The sequence below is a fragment of the Oncorhynchus gorbuscha genome, linkage group LG23 (genome assembly GCF_021184085.1).
Source record: "Oncorhynchus gorbuscha isolate QuinsamMale2020 ecotype Even-year linkage group LG23, OgorEven_v1.0, whole genome shotgun sequence".
Lineage (NCBI taxonomy): Eukaryota > Metazoa > Chordata > Actinopteri > Salmoniformes > Salmonidae > Oncorhynchus > Oncorhynchus gorbuscha.
Genome location: NC_060195.1, coordinates 56,707,342 through 56,724,996, shown reverse-complemented (window position 1 = coordinate 56,724,996; position 17,655 = coordinate 56,707,342). Strand labels below are relative to the sequence as shown.

At 44.9% G+C, this 17,655-nt stretch overlaps 2 protein-coding genes across 4 annotated transcripts; both read left to right on the top strand.

The window, feature by feature from the left end:
• The first annotated feature begins 533 nt into the window (after positions 1 to 533).
• LOC124011135 (four and a half LIM domains protein 2-like) lies at positions 534 to 11,940 on the top strand. 2 transcript variants are annotated; one of them, XM_046324196.1, is made up of 6 exons: positions 534 to 667; positions 5,664 to 5,851; positions 6,978 to 7,152; positions 9,311 to 9,480; positions 10,047 to 10,233; positions 11,353 to 11,940. In XM_046324196.1, exons 2-6 carry the CDS (start codon positions 5,696 to 5,698, stop codon positions 11,502 to 11,504), a joined length of 840 nt encoding a protein of 279 aa, XP_046180152.1. In that variant the 5' UTR covers positions 534 to 667; positions 5,664 to 5,695; the 3' UTR covers positions 11,505 to 11,940. The 2 variants fall into 2 exon arrangements, with proteins under 2 accessions (XP_046180152.1, XP_046180153.1); XM_046324197.1 differs by lacking the exon at positions 534 to 667 and adding an exon at positions 693 to 726.
• An 895-nt stretch (positions 11,941 to 12,835) lies between these two features.
• Positions 12,836 to 17,509, top strand: lg23h7orf57 (linkage group 23 C7orf57 homolog). Of its 2 annotated transcripts, none has more exons than XM_046324486.1 (8): positions 12,836 to 12,930; positions 13,248 to 13,314; positions 13,767 to 13,952; positions 14,431 to 14,518; positions 14,821 to 14,944; positions 15,318 to 15,406; positions 15,643 to 15,743; positions 16,155 to 17,509. In XM_046324486.1, the coding sequence occupies exons 1-8, from the start codon at positions 12,868 to 12,870 to the stop codon at positions 16,208 to 16,210; spliced, it is 774 nt and encodes a 257-aa protein (XP_046180442.1). In that variant the 5' UTR covers positions 12,836 to 12,867; the 3' UTR covers positions 16,211 to 17,509. The 2 variants fall into 2 exon arrangements, with proteins under 2 accessions (XP_046180442.1, XP_046180440.1); XM_046324484.1 differs by having other exon boundaries at positions 15,619 to 15,743.
• The last annotated feature ends 146 nt before the right edge of the window (positions 17,510 to 17,655 follow it).

Below are 17,655 nucleotides of genomic sequence, written 5' to 3'. Positions count from 1 at the left end.
ACGTCCTCCTCAAGAATATTAGACGCAGGTCGACAGGAGGCCTCTTGAGGCCATGTTAAGCCGTTCCAGTCTGTCTGTCAGGGCCATTGTGTCCATTGGAGATATTAAACCTCTCCTGGAGTGGAGTGTGAGTAACAGGAGCGGAACATAAATCCTTTTTCCAGAGGCCACGGATGAAGTGAGCTTACTGAGAGTCCACTGTTGGAAACATTATATTTCTCTTTAGACCTATTGCGTTTTATGTAGCAGCCATTTTTTTTTCATTAAAAAAAAATAACTCAAATAATTGTCAATGGGATGGAGAAGGATGGTAGATCAGGTATAATAATTTGCATTTGTGACTGCATGTGTGCTTGTGTGAGCATGCCTATGTGTCTGTGTGACAGTATTCTCTCTATAATATACAGTGAAGCCATAAAAGGCCACTGTTTGTCAGATTGTGGGCAGATGTAAAGTTCTGGCTCCAGTGTAGCTCAATAGTTACGTTATATTTATAGCCTCAGATCAAGTGGTCCGGCCCACCCCAGTCACCCCACTGCCCAGTCCCCGGGTACTGCTGCTCTTAAATCAATCAAGCAGAGACTAGGACTGGTCTTCTCTCTCAACTCTCTGTCTGCTCTGACTCCTCTGGCAAGAGGCACACAGGCTGAGGCTGCCCCACTCACAGGTAGGAGGACACTTCTCCGGACACTTCTCTCTCTACTCTGGCTCTGGTCCACTGTTCTGGTAACTGACTACTGGTCTACTCTCTTTTTTACACTTCCTTTGGTTATTCTAGACATCCGCTTGTTGATTTCTGTCTGTTCCACTGCTCTCCGTCTCACTTGCTAACTTGCAGCCACTCACACAGCTGAGGCTGAGCTGCAGACTCTTTCTTCAGGCTAGAGCTTGTTCTCTTTGGCAGCAAATGAGCTTTTTGGATTTGTGAAACTTTGCGATGCTTTAGAGCTAACCCTCATCCTTTTATTTTGGAATTAGGTGGTTGATGTTTGCTTGATGCATTTTGTTTCAGATTAGTTTCAAATGCTTTGATATATACAGATATCAATAGCTATCAGTAACTACCCACTGGGCACACACTGGTGGAATCAACGTTGTTTCCATGTCATTTCAGTGAAGTTACTTGGAACCAACGTGGAATATACACTACCGTTCAAAAGTTTGGGGTCACTTAGAAATGTCCTTGTTTTTGGAAGAAAAGCACATTTCTTTGTCCATTAAAATAACATCAAATTGATCAGAAATACAGTGTAGATGTGGAGTGTAGATGTGTTAATGTTGTAAATGACTATTGTAGCTGGAAACGGCTGATTTTTAATGGAACGTCTACATAGGCATACAGAGGCCCATTATCAGCAACCATCACTCCTGTGTTCCAATGGCACTTTGTGTTTAAAAGGCTAATTGATCATTAGAAAACCCCCTTGCAATTATGTTAGCACAGCTGAAAACGGTTGTGCTGATTAAAGAAGCAATACAACTGGCCTTCTTTAGACTAGTTGAGTATCTGGAGCATCAGTATTTGTGGGTTCGATTACAGGCTCAAAATGGCCAGAAACAAACAACTTTCTTCTGAAACTCGTCAGTCTATTCTAGTCTATAACTAGACACTCTAATGTACTTGTCCTCTTGCTCAGTTTTGCACCGGGGCCTCCCACTCCTCTTTCTATTCTGGTTAGAGCCAGTTTGCGCTGTTCTGTGAAGGGAGTAGTACACAGCGTTGTACGAGATCTTCAGTTTCTTGGAAATTTCTCACATGGAATAAACTTCATTTCTCAGAACAAAAATAGACTGATGAGTTTCAGAAGAAAATGATTTGTTTCTGGACATTTTGAGCCTGTAATCGAACCCACAAATGTTGACGCTCCAGATACTCAACTAGTCTAAAGACTAGGTGCACAACTGAGCAAGAGGACAAGTACATTCGAGTGTCTGAACGCTGAAGATGGACAGAACACTGAAGAGTAAGTAGTCTTCGAAAACAAAGAGCGGCTGAATACAGGAATCAGTGCAGTGTGGCTGGATGAAATGAGATGGAGGTTTGGGTGGGCAGGGCAGTTGCCTGAAGGGCCACGTTTTTTGGAATGCCCATCCATGGTAGGGGCCCTGGAGTCACTCATCATGATCTTTTATTTGCCATGGTGTCATGGTAGTGTCGTGACAATTTGTGTGGCCTGTAAGACTCTACGGCCCTGCAATGAGATTATGGCTAAAGCAACAAATGGTGGTCAAGGGACCAATGTTTGGTCTGTAACAGTATAATTACAATAACAGAGATCCATTGTAGACCTTGAATTAGACAGGAGATTGAGGGGAAATGAGATCACTTTGGGCTTATTGTATGAATCCATGTACTGTTAGTAAAAGGGTCTAAACTACTACTAACACCTGACAGAGGTTTTGAGCCTGACTCTGATTTGGGAATGGATGAATTGAGGTCTTTGTTGTGGTAGGGCAATGGGACAGGAAGTCAACTGAAATTAGATTTGGATTGTTATAGGCTACTGCATGTGACAGTGTGTCACAACTAGGCTCATGTCTTATTCTGAAAATGGGAAGTATCTACACGTCATGGCAGAGATCTATCTGCGTCTCATACCCAACACTATTCCGATTTTTCTAGATATGTCAATGTGCTGGTGAATGAGGTCTGCAATGCAGGTTTCATTGAATTAGCCTATTTCCTGAGACTTCAAAGTTCTTCAGTTGTCCTTGACAGATCAAATGAACCCGCCAATCAACCATAAATATCACTGTGGAACCTAAGTATTGTGAAGTGCATGTCTCTATTTACAGTAGGGATCACTTCGATCTTGATCACAAAATCACTCAATTCCATTTGTGGAGGTGAACGAGTTGCGTTGAGGTTTGTGGTGTGTGTGGAGGAGAAGGAGTTACGTTGAGTGTAGTGGTGTGTGCGGAGGTGAAGGAGTTACGTTGAGTGTTGTGGTGTGTGGAGGAGGAGGAGGAGGAGGTGTCTAGCTCTGTGCCAAACTCCTCTTATTGAGTTATGGACATCAACGCCAGCACACCGCCTCCCTGCCCCCTGCCAACAGCTGCGGCAAATACTTCATCTTGTCATCCTGAGATCGTGGATCATCCGGGTCCATTCCAAAACAGAGAGAGAGGAGGAAGACAGGGGAGGCACAGAGGGAGAGAGGAGGAAGACAGGGGAGGCACAGAGGGAGAGAGGAGGAAGACAGGGGAGGCACAGAGGGAGAGAGGAGGAAGACAGGGGAGGCACAGAGGGAGAGAGGAGGAAGACAGGGGAGGCACAGAGGGAGAGAGGAGGAAGACAGGGGAGGCACAGAGGGAGAGAGGAGGAAGACAGGGGAAGCACAGAGGGAGAGAGGAGGAAGACAGGGGAGGCACAGAGGGAGAGAGGAGGAAGACAGGGGAGGCATAGAGGGAGAGAGGAGGAAGACAGGGAGGCACAGAGGGAGAGAGGAGGAAGACAGGGGAAGCACAGAGGGAGAGAGGAGGAAGACAGGGGAGGCACAGAGGGAGAGAGGAGGAAGACAGGGGAGGCACAGAGGGAGAGAGGAGGAAGACAGGGGAGGCACAGAGGGATAGAGGAGGAAGACAGGGGAGGCACAGAGGGAGGGGAGGAAGACAGGGGAGGCACAGAGGGAGAGGAGGAAGACAGGGGAGGCACAGAGGGAGAGAGGAGGAAGACAGGGGAGGCAGGGGAGGCAGAGGGAGAGAGGAGGAAGACAGGGGAGGCACAGAGGGAGAGAGGAGGAAGACAGGGGAGGCACAGAGGGAGAGAGGAGGAAGACAGGGGAGGCACAGAGGGAGAGAGGAGGAAGACAGGGGAGGCACAGAGGGAGAGAGGAGGAAGACAGGGGAGGCACAGAGGGAGAGAGGAGGAAGACAGGGGAGGCACAGAGGGAGAGAGGAGGAAGACAGGGGAGGCACAGAGGGAGAGAGGAGGAAGACAGGGGAGGCACAGAGGGAGAGAGGAGGAAGACAGGGGAGGCACAGAGGGAGAGAGGAGGAAGACAGGGGAGGCACAGAGGGAGAGAGGAGGAAGACAGGGGAGGCACAGAGGGAGAGAGGAGGAAGACAGGGGAGGCACAGAGGGAGAGAGGAGGAAGACAGGGGAGGCACAGAGGGAGAGAGGAGGAAGACAGGGGAGGCACAGAGGGAGAGAGGAGGAAGACAGGGAGGCACAGAGGGAGAGAGGAGGAAGACAGGGGAGGCACAGAGGGAGAGAGGAGGAAGACAGGGGAGGCACAGAGGGATAGAGGAGGAAGACAGGGGAGGCACAGAGGGAGAGAGGAGGAAGACAGGGGAGGCACAGAGGGAGAGAGGAAGACAGGGGAGGCACAGAGGGAGAGAGGAGGAAGACAGGGGAGGCACAGAGGGAGAGAGGAGGAAGACAGGGGAGGCACAGAGGGAGAGAGGAGGAAGACAGGGGAGGCACAGAGGGAGAGAGGAGGAAGACAGGGGAGGCACAGAGGGAGAGAGGAGGAAGACAGGGGAGGCACAGAGGGAGAGAGGAGGAAGACAGGGGAGGCACAGAGGGAGAGAGGAGGAAGACAGGGGAGGCACAGAGGGAGAGAGGAGGAAGACAGGGGAGGCACAGAGGGAGAGAGGAGGAAGACAGGGGAGGCACAGAGGGAGAGAGGAGGAAGACAGGGGAGGCACAGAGGGAGAGAGGAGGAAGACAGGGGAGGCACAGAGGAGAGGAGGAAGACAGGGGAGGCACAGAGGGAGAGAGGAGGAAGACAGGGGAGGCACAGAGGGAGAGAGGAGGAAGACAGGGGAGGCACAGAGGGAGAGAGGAGGAAGACAGGGGAGGCACAGAGGGAGAGAGGAGGAAGACAGGGGAGGCACAGAGGGAGAGAGGCCTAGAAATATCCACTGCTGTCGTAAACCTCTGCCAGAAACAACCTGTGGAATGAAGTCTCCTATTATAAGAAAGAGATATGCAATTAAATGCATCACTTGCATACCTTATTGTCAATTCCTTCAAACTCTGCTCCTCTGCAGTGTTGTATTGTGTACCACTGGGTTGCCACCACAGGAGGCCGCTGAGGGGAGGACGGCTCATAATAATGACTGGAACGGAGCGAATGGAGTGGCATCAAACCATGTGTTTGGTGTATTTTACAACATTCCACTTATTCCGCTCCAATCAATACCACAGGCCCATCCTCCCCAATTAAGGCGCTACCAGCCTCCCGTGGCATCTACCCCATAGAAATAGACTTACTAAAAATTCCCCCGGACCACAGACTGCCACAGATTAGACTGCCACAGTCTATTCCATGTTGGTTCAACATCATTTCATTGAACCAGTGTGTGGGAACTATTTACATTTCTGGCTGATTACAGCATTCTACCACTTTAAATGTGAAGCTCTTAAGCGAACAGCTGTGTCCTCAACTGATGCGATAGCTCACCAAAGCAGCTGATTGCGTAACCAATTTACTCTCGCGGACTTCCTTCTCCAAGGTCTCATCGTGACTTGAATTTTGGTCCATTGATTGAACCACAGAGATACTTTTATTTTTAGCTACGTTAGGACATTAGTAAGCCTTACATGTCGTAGTCTAGTTCATTATGTCATAACAAAAACTTCAATTTAAGTCAAATTTTCACACAGTCTCCCATTGAAGAAACTGGGTGACTCTAAATGTTTATGCCCTCTTTTACAGGCAAGAGAGCAAAGGAAGAGATTTGATCCAAAATGGCCGAACGCTACGACTGCCATTACTGCAAGGAGTCCCTGTTTGGGAGGAAGTATGTGCTCAGGGAAGAGAACCCCTACTGTGTGAAGTGCTACGAGAACCTGTACTCTAACTCCTGTGAAGAGTGCAAGAAGTCCATTGGTTGCAGCAGCAGGGTAGGTGGTCCACTAAACGTGGTGGTGTACAGTAGAGTTTACCAGTACCCAAATTCTCTACACCGCGATAGGCTGTATTCCTTCCTACTAGTATTCACTTCACTTCTATTACCCAGGTGTTAAACAGAACCTGGAATTAGAACAGGAGTCGATGGAATTAAAACACAAATACCCCAGACCCAGGCACAGTCATTGACCTGGAGGGACACAGGACATACCACTATGCACCGGCTCTCAGCATCTTAGCACACATATGCACTCACTCACGCACACACACGCACCCACACAGATACACACACACATACACGTTCAAGCTACACACACATCACAACTGCTGCTACCAGACTCCCGTTATGACTGCTTAATACTACACAATTGAAACACTTGCCCCCCCCAATCCTCCCCCTTCCATTATACACGTGTAAATATTGGACTATAAATTGTGCTTTCATGATTTGTACTTATATCATGTTTATTCTATTCTACTGCCATTTACTTTATGTTCGTATTCCCATCTTTTAGTATTTCTTGTCGCTGTTGCATGAAGGAACCTGCAAGTAAGCATTTGGTTGGACAGTCAACACCACGTGTATCCTGTACATACGACTAATAAAATGTCAAACTTGGAACTTGTGGCCTTCCAAGTTCGCATTCTTGCCTTGCGTTTTTTTCCAGCAATTTCTGTCACTTTACATGGTCATTAGTGTCACAGATGAGATGACTGTCACTCCCCCTGGATCGGCCTGGAGGGGGGGGGGCTCATCTGTGCCGAATGTCCCTGTCCCCTGTAGCAGCTAGTCAGTCATCCGTCCTAGGCCTCTTTCAGTTTATCTAACCCATAGCTGTGAATGCCACCCCTGCTCCCATGTCAGTCATTCATCTACATTGGTAGCTAATTAGGCACATGTTGTCACACATCCATTGTCACCATGCCTCCAGCAGATAGGAGTTGAGTTGAGGTCACTGCTATGGCAGATCACTAGAACACAGTGTGTGGTAATCTTAACAGACTGGTGGCCCTTAGATTCAGTCAAAAACGCTGATGTCCATTTTCCCAGAAAAGGAGGCAACGAGGTGAATGGAGATACACCTGACCCTGACTCTCTGTCCCATCCTCCTTCTTCAGGACCTGTCCTACAAGGACCGCCACTGGCATGACGACTGCTTCCACTGCTTCAAGTGTAGCCGCTCCCTGGTGGACAAGCCCTTCTCCACCAAGGACGACCAGCTGCTCTGCACCGAGTGCTACTCCAACGAGTACTCCTCCAAGTGCCACGAGTGCAAGAAGACCATCATGCCAGGTAAGGACATGTCTGTCCTGACAGAGGGGGGGAGTCAGTGAATGGGGCTTTCAGTTGGATTTGGCCAGTACACAATCTACTGGTACTGGTAAGGAAACTACTGAAGGGGAAAGAGTTGACAGATTTGCCAGACATCAAACTGAGTTGAGGTTTGAGTAGGATTTGGCTACTAGCAAGTCTATTTGGTGCAATCATGGATGCCAAGTTTCCATCTCCAAGGAAATGTGTTCGAAGTTTGTGTTGAATGATGTCGTTGCAGCAGTCAAGCGGGACAGTGGATGGTCTGTCATAGTTTGGTGGAGCCAGCTCACGTACCACTACTGGTGTCATTATTCAATGTGTCACTCTGGAAGATCTGTCCCTGTGTAACCTGATTTTCCTGTTTCTCTGATCTCAATTATATGATTATATCTACAGTTGAAGTCAGAAGTTTACATACACTTTGGTTGGAGTCATTAAAACGTGTTTTTCAACCACTCCACAAAATTCTTGTTAACAAACTATAGTTTTGGCAAGTGGGTTAGGACATCTACTTTGTGCATGACACAAATAAATTTTCCAACAATTGTTTACAGACAGATTATTTAACTTATAATTCACGGTATCACAATTCCACTGGTTCAGAAGTTACATACACGAAGTTGACTGTGCCTTTTAAGCACCTTGGAAAATTCCAGAAAATTATGTCTTGGCTTTAGAAGCTTCTGATAGGCTAATTGACATAATTTGTGTCAATTGGAGGTGTACCTGTGGATGTATTTCAAGGCCTACCTTCAAACTCGGTACCTCTTTGCTTGACATTATGGGAAAATCAAAAGAAATCAGCCAAGACCTCAGAAAAAAAATTGCCGACCTCCACAATCTGGTTCATCATTGGGAGCGATTTCCAAACGCCTGAAGGTACCACGTTCATCTGTACAAACAATAGTACACAGTATAAACACCACGGGACCACACAGCCTTTATACTGCTCAGGAGATGAACGTACTTTGGAGAAAAAAGTGCAAATCAATCCCAGAACAACAGAAAAGGACCTTGTGAAGATGCTGGAGGAAACCAGTACACAAGTTTCTATATCCACAGTAAAACGAGTCCTATATTGACATAACCTGAAAGGCCGCTCAGCAAGGAAGAAGCCACTGCTCCAAAACCGCCATTAAAAAAAGCCAGACTACGGTTTGCAACTGCACATGGGGACAAATATCGTACTTTTTGGAGACATGTCCTCTGGTCTGATGAAACAAAAATAGAACTGTTTGGCCCATAATGACCATTGTTATGTTGAGGAAAAAGGGGGAGGCTTTGCAAGCCGAAGAACACCATCCCAACCATGAAGCATGGTAGTGGCAGCATCATGTTGTGGGGGTTCTTTGCTGCAGGAGGGACTGGTGGACTTCACAAAATAGATGGCATCATGAGGTAAGACAATTATGTGGATATATTGAAGCAACATCTCAAGACATCAGTCAGGAAGATAAAGCTTGGTCGCAAATGGGTCTTCCGAATGGACAATGACCCCAAGCATACTTCCAAAGTTGTGGCAAAATGGCTTAAGGACAACAAAGTCAAGGTATTGGAGTGGCCATCACAAAGCCCTGACCTCAATCCCATAAAAAATTTTGGGCAGAACTGAAAAAGTGTGTGCGAGCAAGGAGGCCTACAAACATGACTCAGTTCCACCAGCTCTGTCAGGAGGAATGGGCCAAACTTTCACCCAACTTATTTTGGGAAGGTTGTGGAAGGCTACCCGAAACGTTTGACACAAGTTAAACAATTTAAAGGAAAAGCTACCAAATATTAATTGAGTGTATGTAAACTTCTGACCCACTGGGAACGTGATGAAAGAAATAAAAGCTGAAATAAGTCATTCTCTCTTCTATTATTCTGACATTTCACATTCTTAAAATAAAGTGGTGATCCTAACTGACCTATGACAGGGAACTTTTACTAGGATTAAATGTCAGGAATTGTGAAAAACTGAGTTTAAATGTATTTGGCTAAGGTGTATGTAAACTTCAGACTTCAACTGTTTCTCTCTCTCACTTCCCCTGTCTCTCTCTCTCTCTCTCTCTCTCTCTCTCTCTCTCTCTCTCTCTCTCTCTCTCTCTCTCTCTCTCTCTCTCTCTCTCTCTCTCTCTCTCTCTCTCTTCTCTCGCAGGCTCCAAGAAGATGGAGCATAAGGGCAACAGCTGGCATGAGACCTGCTTTACTTGCCAGCACTGCCAGCAGCCAATCGGCACCAAGAACTTCATCCATAAGGACAACAGTAACTACTGCGTGCCCTGTTACGAGAAGCAGTTTGCCATGCAGTGTATCCAATGCAAGAAGGTAGTACATACTGTTTTATATATATTTATATTGAACCTTTATTTTACTAGGCAAGTCAGTTAAGAACAAACTCTTATTTACAATGATGACCTACACTGGCCAAAACCGGATGACTTTGGGCCAATTGTGCGCCGCCCTATGGGACTCCCAATCACAGTCGGTTGTGACACAGTTTGGATTTGAAGCAGGGTGTCTGTAGTGACGCGTCTAGCACTGAGACATAGTGCCTTAGACTGCTGTGCCACTCGGGAGCCCTATATAACCCACTGTGGTGGGCTTAAATGGAGTGTACTGCATCAGAATGTATGCTTTTGGAGAGTTCTGTGTTCAAATGGATTGCTCCTCTCCAGATTCACATTTATTAACATTCTTTGTCAGCATTTAAAACTGGTTCCTTGTGCACACAAAACAAAGATTGTGATGAAGAGAAGTTCACCTCAATTCAGTTGAACCTGCATTATGCAGTACTACTTTTTCCCATGGTCAAATACCTTCACAGGTATTGATGTTACCTAATTATTGATTGGTGGTTGAACTTGTCACTTCCTGATTCTGTTCTCCTGTAGCCAATCACCACAGGCGGGGTGACCTATCGCGATCAGCCGTGGCATAAGGACTGCTTCCTGTGCACCGGTTGTAAGCAGCAGCTGTCTGGCCAGCGGTTCACCTCTCGGGATGACTTTGCCTACTGCCTGAACTGCTTCTGCAACCTGTATGCCAAGAAGTGTGCCACCTGCACCAGCCCTATCAGTGGTACGTATGATCACTCACATTGGCTCATCCTTGGACATACCTGTAGTCTCTGGAGCCAATCGTTGCATCCACTTAAGTGAAATATTCAATTAGTCATGCATGGATGTCAATGGGAGACTAAGTTCAACATAAATGGAAGTTAGGATTTACCCCTCTATGATTAGTTAACTATACACTGAGTGGACAAAACTTTAGGAACACCTGTTCTTTCCCTGACAGACTGACCAGGTGAATTCAGGCGAATGCTATGATCCCTTATTGGTGTCACCTGTTAAAGCCACTTCAATCAGTGTTCAGGAAGGGGAGAAGACAAATTAAAGAAGTATTATTAACCCTTGAGACATGGATTGTGTATGTGTGCCATTCAGAGGGTGAATGGGCAAGACAAAATATTTAAGTGCCTTTAAACGGGTATGGTGGTAGGTGCCAGTTGCACAGGTGTGAGTGTGTCATGAACTGCAACGCTGCTGGGGTTTTCACGCCCAACAGTTCCCTGTGTGTATCAAGAATGGTCCACCACCCAAAGTACATCCAGCCAACGTGATACAACTGTGGGAAGCATTGGAGTCAACATGGGCCAGCATCCCGGTGGAACGATTATGACACCTTGTAGAGTCCATGCCCCGAGGAATTGAGGCTGTTCTGAAGGCAAAAGGGGGGTGCAACTCAATATTAGAAAGGTTTTGTACACCCTACTGACACACAAAGTGTTCTGTGTTAAAATGTCACTAGGACCAGGACTTTTTCCTTACCATGTGACAAAAAAAAAACCTGCCTGAAATACTCTTGTTCCTTATCCTTTCACTCCATACTCTCCACTTCTATTCACTCCTATTCAAATCATTCCGTAGTAATGACCCCAACTCAAGGTTCCTTACTTACAGTGAGGTTACATATTAACTAGTCAGGTGATCTATTTATCTGTTGTTAAAGAGACATGGCACTCAGCTCATGGGTTTTGAATTCCTTCCAGAAAAATGTACTTACTCACTATCTATTAGAGTATTATTAATTTAGTGATCCGGAGTCATTTATAAGGAAATGCGCTGGACATTGTTCCCACGCTCACATCTTTCTCCATCCCTCCCTCTCTGTGCCTGTCTCGTCTTGCTTGTGCAGGTCTGGGTGGCAGCAAGTACATCTCGTTTGAAGAGCGCCAGTGGCACAACAACTGCTTCAACTGCAAGAAGTGCTCCATCTCCCTGGTGGGAAGAGGCTTTCTGACGGCCCGCGATGAGATCATGTGTCCTGAGTGTGGCAAATACGTCTAAATGCTGTGTGCCAGGATGAAGCGTCAAAGCCAGAGATGGCAAAGATGCAAGAGAATATAGGCCTACTCCTACTAACGTTTCATTTATTAGAATGATATATTTATTCAATAATATACATTTCAGACTAACCCAAAGGGCTTTCTGCATGCACCGGCCTCAGATTGATACAGTATGTTGTCTGATGAATTGAGCACAAATTGCATTAGATTCTTAGAAAGAGAGATATCATTTTGATGTATTTTAAACAAAATAACAACTTTGTCTGTGGTTTGTTACCATTGAAACGTTTAACTATTGTATTGTGTTGTATATGTTAGGATAATCATCCGTGACACAACTATAACAGGAGTTGTACTTTTCATTATAGCAGTGAAATCTAACAAGAACATGACATGTACCTGCACTCTAAATGTGAAATAAAGTATTTTAAAGGCAATTCATTGATAGACTGATCTTTCTGACATTTGATACTGTTCCAAATATGTAAAGACAACAATAAAACCAATGGGCTCTGGTAAAAAGTAGTGCACTATATAGGGAAGAGGGTGGCATTTGGGAAGCACACCTACAACTCCCATGAATGGCTTACCCCTGACTCCATCCAGCGGTACAAACACCCCTTGGGGGGGAAATGGACTCTTGGAGTCTTGAACACTCAAAACCACATAAAGGAGGTATGGGATGTGAACATTAGTGCCTAAGGTCGAGGGCCTGGATCTGTCCTGGTCTTGGCTGCAGGTTAGCTTTTTTCTTAATGAATCTTGTTCTGGAGGCAGCTCTGCAGAGTGGTCACTAGCTGGCACAGCCACAAAGTAACAGCCACAAAGTAATTAACCCCTAATGTCTAACCCTAACCTTTAATGAATTAATTTTTAAAATATAGTCCATTTTGACTTTGCAGCCTGACCTATCTAAGGGGAAATCACAAATTTCTGCCTCCAGTACGTCAATCTCTCAAATGTCTTGGTCTGGGTCTGGAAGATGTGATTTCTGGTGGGGTTGTAGGATGAGCTATCCATGGTTCTGAAAAGGTTCAGGGTGACGCTGTGGCTTGTTCGGGGTTGCTGTCCATGGTCCTGTACAGATGTATGGCGCTGGTTTTGAGTGAATAAAATGACAATTTTCTGTAATAAATGAAAATAAATGAAAATTCTAATAATTTACAGTATTACAAATCCAAAAGACACGAACGTCTCCTAATTTAAGTCAATCTATTTATACATTTTGTTTTATTGTAACTGTAATATATAATTGTATGAAAATGTGTAATGTATATTGGTAGGATATTTCTGTTTTGGGTGTTTTCTTTATAAATAATAAATACAACCACATGACCGGATGTACATGGAATGTACAGCAGGAAATGCTAACCGCATTAGCTAACCATCCATATCGAGGTCTCCACTCTCACCGGCACACGAATTGTGTAAGATAGCTTTTCTAAACCTAAAATTCCTCTCTGAACATTGCATTACTCTATGTGCGATTACCAACATGACATGATAACCTGTTAGCCAGTCGTGCTCGTTTGATGGCTTTTGTGTAAAGCTAGCTAGCTAGCAAAAGGATGCTATCCCACTAACTAGCATTGAACAAAGGTTGTGTGTGCCTCTCCCCTCTGTGTCTGAAACGGGGATACCCGATTGTCGTGTGGTTTACATATAGTGAGAGCTGTTAGCATAGTTTATCTTGCATATTTAACTGACGTTGCAACTTTCTTATCTTTTTAATTTATCCCGTCAGCTAATTCTGGAATCATCATCAGCCAAAATGAGTGCTGCTCCCAACCACAGACGGACCAAGCCTGGTGGTAAGCTAGCTTGCTAACGTATTTTAGCCTCTGGCTGTAGTTAGTTAACTGGACATCTGAGCCAACTAATTCAGTATCCTTGCATTTAAGCAAACTCTCCTGTGCCATAAAGGGCCAGACCTCTAAGCAGAGTATTCCTAAAAAGATCAGAGAGAGTGTGGATTTATCCCTCTGCTTCCACCAAATGTAGCAATTGAGGAATGGCTTGAACCAGTTACCTTTGGGTTGCAGGGGAAAGTGCACTAGCTACCTCCCTTGCAGCAAATTTCGAGACCTTAGCAGAGGCTTTCATATGCTTACATACAGGGAGGCTACACTATATCACTCAATATAGCTTTTACATCTAGGCCATGAATTCTCTAGCCAGCCAGGGCAGTTGCGTCATCTGCCTGTAAATGCAGGCTTAAGTGCCGGTGACAACACCCATTCAAAACCGAATCATTTTATTACAGGCGTGAAGACAGGCTATCCAGGCCAAGCCCCCGCCAACGGTGTTACGGGACCCACTTCCCAGATCCCCGGGCTGTGCCAGGAAGCCACTGAGGGGGCTCCTGAGGCCAGGACCAGTGGAAGGCGTGTGGGAATATTCGACTCCGACTCCGACTATGTCAAACTTGCCAAAGGAGGGGGACAGAAGGGTGACAATGTTTTGTGTCATAGCTTTGTGCTGCTTTACAGTAGATACACGCTTTACACTTCAGTACATGGTCATTACTATGTCCTCATAGGACACAGATTAGTGTGGCTGTAATAATATTAGCTAGTTCAAATGATAGTGAATTGCTCTATATATCATGCTCAACTCATTTGGTATTTGGTATATTATTAGGATCCCTATTAGCTGTTGCGAAAGTTGCAGCTACTCTCCCTGGGGTTCCACACAGAACATGAAACGTGACATAATTCATGACATTAATAGACACAAAACGGCTCAAGGACAGAACGACATGCGCAGCCTGCATATCAATACATACACCCCAAAATATCTAGGTCAAATAAGGGGAGAGGCGTTGAATTCCCAGAGGAAATTAAAAAAGACTCCTTTTCAAAAGACATGAATTCATGTTTAGTCATGTTCCTACTTTTAAGTACCTTGTGCTATGTGTCCTTCCACAGGTTTACTGTGGCATGAGGACAACAAGGAGGAGGCTAGGCCTAATAAATCCTACAACTCGCCTGATTGGTTCTCAGCTGAATCTCAGAGGTAAGGACCCCGAACCCCGTTGGTTCGTTGGCTCTGTTTGATGAAAATATTATTGGAATGTCTCATTTTCTAAAGTGGGATCACGGAACAATATGCCAGGCCTGAGGAAACGTTCTGCATCATGTCATGTCTGTATGTGTCTTGAAAACAGATGAACAGGTCATGTTTAGAATGGGAAGTTACATTTTGACTCTTGGTGGTGGTGTACCTTTAGTCGTCCAAGCCAGGGTTCTCAAATGGATGCCTCTTGGCCAAAAGTAGTGGCCAATGTAGGGTTATTACAATGGTTTTGTGCTTTACAGCGGAAGTAAAGCAGCATCCCCTGATGATTGTCAAGGATACGGCAAAAGGCAACCTCTAGCTGCTCCCTTCGGTACTGATGATATTTCAGCCTGGGAAAGGGAGAGCGATAGCTATAAAGAGAAGGTGAACTCAATGGCCCCAACAAACCCCCTCATCACTGACACAGTTGTTCTCATTTACCGTCCTCCCCTCCCCTTATTGTTTCCCATCAGTTCATCTCTTGAGTTGACCCCGTCGTTGCGTTCAGAAAGGGATTGGGGAGGTCGACTTCTGTTGAAATTCCTTGCCTTGTTTTTCACCAGTGTGCCGTAACATCATTTCATTTGTTTGACTGCCAACCAGATTGCTGTGGTCGTCACATCTTCACCCGTTTATTTACTCGGTCCTCCATTTCATTGGTAGAAGTGTTCCATGCGCTCGTATACTTCATACAATGTGTATTCTTGTACTGGGCCTGACCGACTGGTTTGAGCTGGTTTTGTATTCTTGTGTGCAGAACCCCACAGTCACTGATGCGTCCAGCCAGATGGAGAACATGTCTCTAAGCCAAGGTGGTTATATGGAGATCAACAAATACAAGAAGACGTGAGTGCCTGCCTCTGTATTCCACATCTCCTATTCATTCTGGAATTCCATTTCACTTCACGCTTAATACTGCCAACATGCCGAAATATGCATGTATCAGTATGCGATATGTTTGTATAACCTTTATAAGCGGTGTAGTATATCATTTGTGTAATGTTGGAAGTTATAAACTCAACATAACCACTAACACCATTGAATTTCCAACCTCTCAGTCAAAGTGATTTTACTATGGACAGGTCCGTTGAGAAGAAAACTGCTCCTGTGAGCATGTCCAAGCTGCTGAGCTTTGGCTACATAGAGGATGAGAAGAAGTCCACCAACGAGGATGACTGCTCAAGTACGACAAAAATGACTTTGCCTTACGGTCTCGGACAGACTTTTCCTCGACATGTATTTTGGAGGAATTAGCAGCAGCACTATATGTTTATTCTGCTAAATGAAACAACCTTTAATCAAACAATTAAAGTGTTTATTTCATACCGTAAGGAAATTCTGGACTCATGCCAAACATGACTCATATGGGTTGACTACGGGATTTAATGCATTTTGAATGTTTACCATTATTACATATGACCAACCTGTGTGTGTGTGTGTGTGTGTGTGTGTGTGTGTGTGTGTGTGTGTGTGTGTGTGTGTGTGTGTGTGTGTGTGTGTGTGTGTGTGTGTGTGTGTGTGTGTGTGTGTGTGTGTGTGTGTGTGTGTGTGTGTGTGTGTGTGTGTGTGTGTGTGTGTGTGTGTTGTCTTTCAGGTGTGACCTCTGAACAGACGAGCACCATCGCACCTGAGGATGAAGACCTGGAATAGGGAGAAGAACAGAAGAGGTCCATCTGGGGTAGAAAACAACAGTGGATACACACACCCACACATGCCATTCACTCTACGGTGTGTTCTCTCTCTCTCTCTCTCTCTCTCTCTCTCTCTCTCTCTCTCTGAGTGACACACTTTCTCTCATTACGGCACATCCCAACTGTTATGTTTTGTATTTATGCAACGGTACCTTCTCTGTTTCATTCATTTATTTATTTATTTCTTTGTCTTTTGTTTCTTACGCCGTGTAAATGTTGTTCTCAGACCACCGACACGGCTTGTTGATGCTTGTCATGTTTATATTATCGTTGTTGAATTGGAAGATGATTTGTGTGACTATGAAACAGTACTGTACACTGGAGTTTCTATTTGTGGTGTTAAAAATGGTTTCGGTGCTGTGAAGATTGTTTGTGAACCAAGGCCTACTGTACGGGACACACACGGGAGACGTTTGTGGCTCACGCCATTCAGCTGCCGTGTTGAGTAGGATCGGAAAGCTCTGCCAACAAAAACATGGAAACATGGGTGCTAAGTGATTCACTTGTCATATGGGAAGGCAAACATGGTTTGGAATGGAAGACAGAAATGCCAGTGAACCTACTTCATTCTATCTCATACCAGGATATGGTTCAGTGTTATGAAGTGACGGTGGCCATTGATTCCATAGATAGATAGAAACCTTTTGTGATGTTCTAACAACGGTGTCAATTCATTCTACATATTTAGGGAATAGTGGCAATTGTATCGTGCAATGATATTGTTTGCTTTGAAGTGAAAATGGTTTTGCTTTGCCGTGAAGGTAGGGCTGGGCGATATGGCCAAAACTATATCACTATAGTTTACAACGGTACGGTGTTATTTGACTGTATTTTATGTTTCTGAATAATACAAGATCCAAATGTGTTTTATTATTAGTGCATGACACTGGAATGGCAACAAGTTATTTTAACAGGCTTTCTTCATTACGGTTTTATTCTTAAGGGCAAAAGTGACAGTGAAATAGTCCAATGTGTTCAACTGTTCAGTTATTTAGCACTTAATAAAAAACAAACATGTTTTTGATAGATGTTGATCCAGACCGGGTAGTCACGCTATATCGCCCAGCCCTACCTGAAGGTACATGTGGCTTGGAGACATTTTCCACTTAGCACAGTAAATATACACAGTAATAATCTTCCCTAGTTTTTCATTGATGGATAGGTCCACTTTATTAAACACAGTCAATGTGTTATTCTCACATCTGTCTTAAAAGTGATGAGTGAATATGTCATTAAAATAAATGAGCATGTGCATGTACCCCTCGTGCTCTTTCTTGATTAAGTGGTAATTAGCTACACTGTCAGAACAGTGGAAGTGTTCATTAATAATCATGCCTATTGACAAGTACAGTATAAAACTATCACATAGCTTCCTACAGGTTATAGAACATAAATAATATGCAA

Excerpts from the sequence above, each read along its gene's own strand:
- lg23h7orf57 (XM_046324484.1), top strand. The coding sequence starts at position 12,868 with ATGCTAACCGCATTAGCTAACCATCCATATCGAGGTCTCCACTCTCAC. Across the intron at positions 12,931-13,247 it reads CTCACCGGCACACGAATTGT|CTAATTCTGGAATCATCATC; the intron begins GTAAGATAGCTT and ends TTATCCCGTCAG. Across the intron at positions 13,953-14,430 it reads CAAAGGAGGGGGACAGAAGG|GTTTACTGTGGCATGAGGAC; the intron begins GTGACAATGTTT and ends GTCCTTCCACAG.
- LOC124011135 (XM_046324196.1), top strand. The coding sequence starts at position 5,696 with ATGGCCGAACGCTACGACTGCCATTACTGCAAGGAGTCCCTGTTTGGG. Across the intron at positions 7,153-9,310 it reads CAAGAAGACCATCATGCCAG|GCTCCAAGAAGATGGAGCAT; the intron begins GTAAGGACATGT and ends CTTCTCTCGCAG. Across the intron at positions 10,234-11,352 it reads CTGCACCAGCCCTATCAGTG|GTCTGGGTGGCAGCAAGTAC; the intron begins GTACGTATGATC and ends TTGCTTGTGCAG.